This window comes from Sinocyclocheilus rhinocerous, unplaced genomic scaffold (genome assembly GCF_001515625.1).
Source record: "Sinocyclocheilus rhinocerous isolate Xijiao unplaced genomic scaffold, SAMN03320098_v1.1 scaffold887, whole genome shotgun sequence".
NCBI classification, from domain to species: domain Eukaryota; kingdom Metazoa; phylum Chordata; class Actinopteri; order Cypriniformes; family Cyprinidae; genus Sinocyclocheilus; species Sinocyclocheilus rhinocerous.
In genome coordinates, this window is record NW_015634028.1 from 221,291 (window position 1) to 231,512 (window position 10,222).

Sequence of the window (10,222 nt, forward strand, 5' to 3'; positions counted from 1 at the left end):
GGTTGTTTTGACCCAGCGGTTGGGTTACTACCCAGAAGGTTGGGTTAAACATTTAACCCAACCGCTGGGTCAAAACAACCCAATTGCTGGGTTTGTATCTATTTTACCCAGCACTGGGTTGTATTTAACCCAGCATTTTTTAGAGTGTATGTTTACTGAAATAAAAATGTATTGAGGTCTGAAGCTCACACATTCTAAATGTTTTGTTTGTTTATTTTTTTATTTTTTTATTTTGCCAGCCAAATAATGTACACTTGAGGCAGAGTGGTACCGCAGGAAGCTGGGTCTTCCATCTAGGGTTGTGTTTCTGGAGAAGAGTGCGATGGATCAGGACTTCCAGTCAACCGGCTCTCTGGAGCTACGAGGACAGAACAAGAAAGCCTGTTACAAGACCAAACTCAGACTACAAGTAATAAAGCTTTAAAGTTGTGATGAAACGGAATTAGCGAAAGATATTTTGCTGCACATCCGAGTTTAATTGATTATCAAAAAAAACATGGAGGGCGGGGACTTGGTTCTGTGCATCTGTTGTTGATTGGCTTGTGAGATGTGGGTGTGGCACTCAAATATGGAGGCAGATGAAAGTGAGCTCGCAGGGGTGAGGTTTAAGTGGATTAAATGATTGGAGAAGTCCTGCATATGTCACCAGAGAAAAGTCTGTCATTTCTGCCAGAAGATTGAGTTATAACATTTTGATTAAACATTATGATGTCCAAAACATATGCATGGTTCACAATAAGATCTATAGCATGCATTTAAGAAATATATAGCTATTGGAGATTGCTATTGGTGAGGAACAGACCAACATGAAAATCTTCCCCTCCAGTGAACTGTTAACTTTGTCACTTTAAGAGTTTTAACTTTATCCGTTTTTGTTTACAAGAATCATACATCTACAGTTGTATCATACAGTGCATTGGCAAGATTTGGTAACACTTTCTTTTAAGGTGTCCTTGTTACACATGTTACATGTACTTACTGTTATAATAACAATTAATTATGCATAATTACATGCAAGTAACCCTAAGCCAAACCCTAACCATATAGTAAGTACATGTAGTTAATTAATATTACTCAGTACTTATATACATAATTACACTGTAACAAGGACACCTTAAAATAAAGTCTAACCCGAGATTTTTATTTCTAGGTGCACAATTCCTATAATTCTCATTTTGGAATCAGGAACTTTGGAATTATTATGACATTCCAACAGCCTCTGTTTAAGCTTTTGTTATTGATTTCAATACACGTTGACTGAGTGGGATCTGCTATGTGCTGGTTTTCAGGAAGGCATCAGGGATAAGCTCAGAGCGATTCCTATCGAGGTGTCTTTGGCCATTCAGAGCGCTAAGAGAGGCAAACGGCAGAGCTCTCTGCCACAACTAACACCAATACTAGACTCCACTGTGCCCAACAAGACCATCACCGAGGTATAGCCACAATTTACTGCACGCTATTTAGGAAAACTTATTACAAGTACTATTAAAAAAGGTTTGATTTGCCATTTTTCCTGGCTTAGGTGAACTTCCTGAAGGAGGGTTGTGGCACAGACAACATCTGTCAGAGTAACCTACACCTGCAGTACAGGTTCTGCTACAGGGAGTCCAAACAAGATGTGTTTCCTCCTCTACCGCTGTGTGTATCAGAAAAACATCACACACTACTACTCACCAGCTCACAGACGCTCATTTAGCTCTGTTTACACCTGCTATTAACAGCTAATATATCAGCTGATCGCAAGTGAAAAATGATGCATTAATAACATAAATAGTGATCTTATATATATTACTACTACTACACTCTAAAAAATGCTGGGTTAAATACAACCCAGTGCTGGGTAAAATAGAGACAAACCCAGCAATTTGCTGTTAAACATTTGTTATAAACAAAAATCTTTATATACCCTGATAGTCTAGATTGCTTATCATTTATAATCAATATACAAGGTTTCTTAGTTGGTGCTAAATTTTCAAATGGATCTCTCAGGGAGAATGGGGTGCCGGTGATTTCTCTGAGTGATCAGAAGGACATTGCTCTGGAGGTCACAGTCAGGAACAGGAATGGAGATGATGCTCATGAAGCCAAATTGGTTGGGCAGTTTGATGAATCCCTCTCGTACTCTGGATTCAGATCTCTGAGAACTACTGTAAGTGGGTCACAAATCTATGTCTAAATTCCATCACTTTTCAGAACGATTCCATTCATTATTTCACCATTAAACAAAAATATTGTTGCCATATTTCTATGAACTCTTTATCTTGTTTTTAGAGTCATTTGGTTTTGTAAGGGATTCAGTAGACTAAATGGCTCAATTTCCCATTATGATGATCTCTTTTTTTCCTCACAGTCCTCACAATAGGAGACTAGCAAACCGTAAAGCCTTAAATACAACTATATTGTATGCCATGATGTTGTGTAACCAAACCCATGTCGTTCTGCAGGATAAACATGTGATCTGTGCTGCCAATCAGAATGGCTCCCTGGCAGACTGCGAGCTTGGAAATCCTTTTAAAAGAGATTCGGAGGTCAGTACTACTTCAAAGATGCAATATTACTCTAATTTATGAATTGTCATTTTAATACAAATGTTTTTTGTAGGTAACATTCTATATCATATTGAGCACTGGCAAGATATCGCTCGACACCAAAGAGGTCGAGATCGACCTTCAGCTGGAAACGTATGTCTGAAATTTCAGAATCACTATTGATTTAAACATGTATACGAACTAATATATGATACATGAACTAAAATGCTACCACAAGCCTCTTTTAATTGTATGATGAATGTATACTGCCATTTCTGTTCTGATACAGGACGAGTTCACAGGAAGGTCTGGGCAAAGTGAAGGCCAAAGCCAAAGTGGTGATTGAACTACTTCTTTCTGTACAAGGGTACGTATCATCACTGTATTTAAGCAAACGTGCTCTCCATTGAAAATCATTGCTGTCTAGGAGAGACAACTGAGATATTAAGGAGACATTTTCTGACTTTCATTACATATTACAGTAATATTACACAAGTTACACTATTATAATCAGTTATTGTGCAGTACATTCAGCGTTAGGGTGGCGTCTTACGTTTAAGTGTCAGAGCCTCTAAAGCAGGGTTTACCATGAAGCTGTAGAAATACTGAAATAAATATACTGCTGTCGCCTCTGTACTCTTGAGTAAAGCACTTAAAGGGATAGTTCACCCAAAAATGAAAATTCTGACCCTCCATAGACAGCAACACAACTGAAATGTTCCCAAGTCCAGAAACGTAGCAACGAGATCTGTAAAATAATCCATGTGACATCAGTGGTTCATCTGTAATTTTACGAAGCTACGAGAAAAATTTCTGTGCGCAAAAGAAAAAAAATAACGACTTTATTCAACAATTCATCTCCACCCTGTAGCGCCATTTTGGAGAATATCAGCTGGACGTAAACCCTTTAACCTCAGGTTAAAAGGAACTGTTAATAACTACTAACATACTGTATCTCTGCCATCACATAATTACCAGAATGACTCCCCTTGTGAAAAAGAAGTACACTTTAGCATACTTTAGAGTACTTATTGCTGAAATAATATACTTCAAAAGAATATACTTAAGTGTGAATTGAATGTTTTTGGAAGCATGACGATTGCAATTCAAGCTTAAATTTATATTAAATTCAATTAGCCCAGGGATAGGCAAGTTCGGTCCTAGAGAGCCGCAGTCCTGCAGAGTTCAGCTCCAACCCTGAAAAAAAAAACTCCCTGCCTATAGCCTTAGTGATCCTGAAGACATTGATTAGCTTGTTCAAGTGTGTTTGATTAGGGTTGGAGCTGAGCTCTGCAGGACTGCGGCTCTCTAGGACCGAACTTGCCTACCCCTGAGTTAGCCGAATTTTAGAATGTTTTGACCCACTTAGGACTTGAGTACATATTTATTTGTAATTTCATCATTATTTCTGTTTTCTTTAAAACATGGAATGAAGTTGCAATTTAGTATATTTAAAATATATGAACTTATTGAATAACACACTAAAGTTAACATTACAATTAAACAAATGTGTATTAAAACAGTGATTTAAAATGTACTTTTAATTTGATATTATTGTAAAGTCTTTTTAAAAGTGTCCATAATGTGTTGAACATTCATGAAAGTGTACTCTCTTTAAATACACACAAGTTGCCTTTTATTTCATTAATGTTATATTATCTGCAAGTAGTTTTTTTAATATAGTTTTAAGATTTTATACGTATACACTACAAATGCACATTCACATGCATTCTTTTTCACAAGCATCTATACACATTTAGTTGTGTTATGTCCAGTCACATCATGTCAGCAAGCACGTTGTATCTGATGGCTGTGTCTTCTTGTTGTGCATCAGGGTTGCCAAGCCATCTCAGGTCTATTTTGGAGGTGAAGTCAGAGGCATGAGCGCCATGAAGACAGAGGAGGAAGTCGGCAGCTTGGTCGAATATGAATTCAGAGTAAATGCTAAAATAGTTCATATATCTTTCATATATCACTTCAGGTATTTTTCTTTTTAACTCTACTTTTTTATTTTGTGCAGGTGATTAATTTGGGAAAGCCTCTGAAGTCTTTTGGAACTGCATCCCTGAACATCCAGTGGCCTAAAGAAAGCTCTGTGGGGAAATGGCTGCTGTATCTGATGAAGATCAACACCAGGGACCTGCAGTTAGTCACCTGTTCACCTGAGAGAGAGATAAACCCTCTCAGACTGAGTGAGGTACCAAATATTCATAGTTTAAGTCTGATTGAATGCTGTTTTTGATGCTTTCAATGTTTTAAACTGGTCAAAATAGTATGCTAGATTGAGAAATCATCGACCTATCTGACTGAGATTGATAATGATGATGAAACCAAATAACAACACCCATCTGTGAAACTTTTAGGAGTCAAGATCAACCAGGAGAAAGCGTGAGCTAGAGGAGCGGAAACCAGCTGAGGGGGTTAAAACAGCCCTCTTCCCTGACAAACGCAAGCACAAGATTCTGGTACTGAGACTGAAACTTTACTTTTTAGCAATACCAGCACCAAAAAACAACTTCTTGAAATGAATCTTATTTTTCCTCGTAGTCATGCAGTGGTGATGCCAGATGTGTGGAGATCAAATGCCCCCTACAGGGCTTGGACAGCACTGCGGTCATCATTTTAAAATCCCGCCTGTGGAATTCCACTTTCCTTGAAGTAAGGACAATAAAGAGAGCTTATTTTGTTCCTTTGAAAGAATGTCCTGGGTTGTTAAAGCGTTCTGTTTTGTGTTCAAAACAGGATTATGTGTCCTACAATTACCTCGACATAATAGTGAAAGCCTCCATAAGTCTGGATGTTTCTGCCAAGAACATTGTCCTTAAAAATCCTGAGACCCAGGTAACACAGTTTCCTATTCAAGTGTAACACAGTTAAATCTGTTACATTTAAACATGTAAATGATACACTGTGTGAGTCATCAAAACAGCTAGACTTACTGTAGATGTGATGGGCAGGTGAGGCTGACCGTGTTCCCGGAGACGACCGTGACTCCGTTCGGAGGCGTTCCCTGGTGGATCATTCTTGTGGCTGTTTTAGCTGGAATACTAATGCTGGCTCTTCTAGTTCTGTTACTCTGGAAGGTAATAAAACACTCACACGCACAAACATAAAGTAAACAAAAACCCAATAGCATTCTCCATATGGTTGCTTAAGAAATATTTCTGGCTGAAAGCTTATACGTGGACTTTTCGATTCATTTTTTCATTGAATTTGTTTAAGTATTTGTTAATTTTCTAGCTTTATTTATCCTGGTTTACACTTTTAACGGTCCTAAAAAAAGAATTTGGAGAATGCACTACACCCAAAAAAAAAAAAAAAGCCATTATAACAAAAATAAAAAAAAGTGTCAAATATTTTTTCAAGAGAAATACCACAAATACACTTTTTAAGTGTTTAAACACATACACACACACAAACACACACACACACACAAATAAAAGCATTGTGACATTTTCTGAGTTAACAGGCATTCCTTGTAAAAAAAAAATTTACTGAAGAATGTACTTAAGTGCAAACAGGAGGTAATATTTTTGGACGCTTAATTGCAGTTGGAATATTTTTTTATTATTAATATAGTTTACATTTATATCAAATGCAATTAGCTGAACTTTATAGTGCTTTTCTGACCCACTTAAGTAGGACTTCAGTATATCTTTATATTTAATTTCATATTTCTAATTTCTTTGAAATATAGTTAAAGTGTACTGCCAAGTGTACAAACAAGTATTTATGGTAAACTAAAATATACTCTAATGTAATTTCTATTGGAACTTGTATGTCATGTACTTAAATATATTTATAATTACACATTTGTAATGATAAATTTGAAATTTAGTACATAAAAAAATATTAACCTTCAAATGTAATATCCAATATATAACACAATACAGTTAAAATTATAATCAAGTAGGATAGGATAGGATTTAGTATGCTAGTCAAAACAAGTGTACTTTAACACACAACAAAATATTATATTATTTTAAATGTATTTTAAAAGTGTACTTAAGTGTGTTGAAAACAGTCACGAAAGTGTGCTCTCTTTAAGTACACTTAAGTGGTGTTTTACTTAATATTATATTGTCTGCAAGTACAGTTTTTTTAAAATATACTTTTAAGTACACAACAAGTGCACCTTCAGTACAATTAAGAGCACTTCTTTTTCACAAAGGGTTAGTGGACCGTGTTGATAGTTAAAGGTGGGGTAAGCGATTTTTCAAAAACGCTTTAGTAAACTGATTCATAGGGGCGTATTTGTTTAGGTGATTTCAAATGTCAACATTGGCTACCAGAAATAGCTTACCCCACCTTTAATGTGATTCTCTACACCTGTGGTTCCTCTGCTAGGAAACTTGTGTGATCTTGAGGAGAACTGACTCTATATATATATATATATATATTCACTAAAATCACCAAAACACCAGCTGATTTAAAGACATTGAGCAAAAACGAGGAGTGCAGCCAAATTCTCCTGCAGCATTTGAGTATTTAATGCAATGACATCCCCACATTTGTTTTCAGGTTTTACTCTCCAAATACTTTTTGTGACCAGTAGATTAATCAGATGAAAAGATATGTCAGTGGAATTCCACTGTGTTTAGCACAAACCTTATCATGACATGTTTGCAATGACCCCTGAATTTGCCCCCTCTGTAGTGCGGTTTCTTCAAGCGGGCCCAGAAGGACGAGTATGATGCCGCTTTTCACAAAGCTGAGATTCACGCTCAGCCCTCAGACAAAGTCCACTGAGGCCTAGCTCTCCTTACCAGGGTAAAACCCGATCGCTGCAGCAGATTGGTGTTTGCATGACGTGTGGCCTAACTCACTAACTCGTCCTGTCCTTTGACAAAAGGAAGGGAAAGACACATGCTGCACAGCGTGCTTCGCTCTTTCCGTGTGAAGCTCGGTTTTGTTTTGTATTGTGTCGATGGATGAGCTTCTTCGTGTCCCGTTTTGTCAAGCATGTACCGTCTCGGTGTTCTCCAAAGCACATAAACGTAGAATGATTTTCAAATCGAGTTTCGTAATGATGCTTAATGTGCTTCTGTTCTTTCTCCGTCAGTGTGGATTTTTCAAACGCTCCAAATATGAGGACAGCGTTCCGAAATATCACGCGGTGAGGATTCGTAAGGAGACACGTCTCTTGAAAGACGGAAAGGACATGTTAGAACCCTTGGAGAAGAAGCAATGGATGACTACATGGAATGAGAACGAGAGCTACTCATGAGACTGTCTCTGCATTTGCTATGAACAATTTGCCAGCATCAGGCATCTCTAGTTGTGAAAAGTTTAGAGGAAGTCCATCTCTGCACAGTCTGTGAGCCCACTGTTAAAGAGAGACATGGAGATGCTTTTACAGATCCACGTGTGATATCGCTGGGCATTTCGTTTGCAATGCCACCCCTTCAAAAAGTGTTTGTAAATTTTTTTTGGAAGTTGCATGAGATGCCAAGACTGAATTGTCTTGATTTTCTTTGTAAATATTTTACAATGCAGTTTATTTATTTTGTCTTGTAATTTTGTACTAAGACGCCTACTGTGCATGAACTGCCCAAAGATTATTTTTCATGTCTTTCAGTAACTATAAATTCGATTGAATGTTTCGAGGTCTGTCAGGTGAAGCTCAAGCGAGCAGTGTCAGAAGAGAAAAAAATTAACAAGTCGATGAGTTACTACTGAAAAATGCTGATGTATGACCCAAACATATACCAGTTATGCAACTGGAGCAGTGCTACAGATATGAGTACACACACAAACCATCAAATGATGACACATCTGCATAATTTGGTGTAGTTTTAACATGACACTTCTAATCTCTAGAATGCTCACAATACCAAACATTTCTTTGCTAATCAGCATGTTTTAACGTCTGTTGGTTAGACTACCATTAAAGGGGCATTCATTAATTCTGCCATCTATTGACATGGATCAGCATGAAGGTCTTACTTTCTTACAAAAAGAAGTGAACTGGGTATCAGGATTTTGTCTGTCATCAAATCTTTCCTCCTTGTACTGATGGCTTCAGAACTATTCTGCTTCTTTGGCCGCACAGGTACCTGTTTTCTCTTCACAGTAGTAAGAGTTTTTTATTGTGTAATTTTCACTCTTCACATCACCAAACTGCACTACGCTACGAGTGCATCTGACCTTTAGTGAAACACCATGGGTCACGTTACTTTAACATACCAAAATATACATTGAGAGGTGTGACCCGCACAATGTAATTAAAAAATGTTTTATAAAAAAACGTAAGTACAATCTTGTGTGTACGCTATTCAGATGACACTTCACAAAAACACAATTTATTTCTTATTTCATGTAGATGAATGCATCTCTCCACTGAAGGAGGCCACAAGGCAAACAATGCTGACTGCCAGGGAAAGTACAGCTAGTCAACCTGCCCGGCCTTAAATTGACTGAAAAGCCTTCAGAAACTGGAATGCAAGCGGATGTTCTGGTGTTCGATGCCCAAGATGACCATGAGGAATCAAGGAGGTCGGATGAGCTGGTGTTTTGAGGCTGGCACGTGACATCAGGAAGAACGGCTACACGCTCTTAGCTCTTAGATTAGCACGTGTTTCCTAAATTGGGGAAACTGTGATAGGAAGTTTTCAATCAAGGGACGGCTGAGAAAGGCACTTTATATGCAAGTATGTACAGGTGCATCTCAATAAATTAGAATGTCGTGGAAAAGTTATTTCAGTAGGTTTGTGGCTTACCCTCCTTGTGAAGGGTGTCAATGATTGTCTTCTGGACAACTGTCAGATCAGCAGTCTTCCCCATGATTGTGTAGCCTAGTGAACCAAACTGAGAGACCATTTTGAAGGCTCAGGAAACCTTTGCAGGTGTTTTGAGTTGATTAGCTGATTGGCATGTCACCATATTCTAATTTGTTGAGATAGTGAATTGGTGGGTTTTTGTTAAATGTGAGCCAAAATCATCACAATTAAAAGAACCAAAGACTTAAACTACTTCAGTCTGTGTGCATTGAATGTATTTAATACACGAGTTTCACAATTTGAGTTGAATTACTGAAATAAATGAACTTTTCCACGACATTCTAATTTATTGAGATGCACCTGTATGTGTGTTTAAACTTAACTAGCTGTGTGACATTTACCCCAAGTGCTTGATGTTGGTTGGCAATGCTGTTGGAACAACATACTGGCTAGCACTGAGGATGGGGAAACAATGGGAAAACAAGATTATCATTATGAACAAAATATGTAAGAATCATAAACTTTTTTTTTTTCTTAATTTCTGCAACCCAAAAGTCAATGGAAGACTCCTTTGGGTTTTGGTCAAAGGGAGCTGGGTGATGCTAACATCCAGGATGGCCTTCATAAAAACCTCATCACTGCAACGCTTTATATTGTGTTTGTCCATGTGAGGTTTTGATTACAGTAAGTACTCTGCAATTACATGGACACGCAACATTCATTCCCATCATCCACCACCAGTCAAGATCCACATCAGAGATGGTTTGATCGCCAGCTGCATCTGTGAAGAGATTACAAATTAGTTTGAATGAATTACTGTATTATACAGTACATAGCATATTAGGCTAATTCATTATATAGTTATTAACACATTAACAGTTTTAATTAAAGGGGTCATATGATGTTGCTAAAAAGAACATTATTTTGTGTATTTGGTGTAATGAAATGTGTTTATGCGGTTTAAGGTTAAAAAAA

General features: G+C 37.4%; 1 protein-coding gene across 1 annotated transcript in view; it reads left to right on the plus strand.

The window, feature by feature from the left end:
- Positions 1-8,372, plus strand: part of itga6a (integrin, alpha 6a) — a 29,481-nt gene extending 21,109 nt beyond the window's left edge. Inside the window, 14 exon segments of the mRNA XM_016559090.1 lie at positions 240-409; positions 1,290-1,433; positions 1,523-1,638; positions 1,990-2,149; positions 2,445-2,528; positions 2,602-2,681; positions 2,818-2,895; positions 4,363-4,465; positions 4,549-4,725; positions 4,892-4,993; positions 5,076-5,186; positions 5,271-5,369; positions 5,486-5,611; positions 7,591-8,372. Of these exon segments, the coding sequence (XP_016414576.1) occupies positions 240-409; positions 1,290-1,433; positions 1,523-1,638; positions 1,990-2,149; positions 2,445-2,528; positions 2,602-2,681; positions 2,818-2,895; positions 4,363-4,465; positions 4,549-4,725; positions 4,892-4,993; positions 5,076-5,186; positions 5,271-5,369; positions 5,486-5,611; positions 7,591-7,755 (1,715 nt within the window). The 3' untranslated portion in view covers positions 7,756-8,372.
- Positions 8,373-10,222: the final 1,850 nt, after the last annotated feature.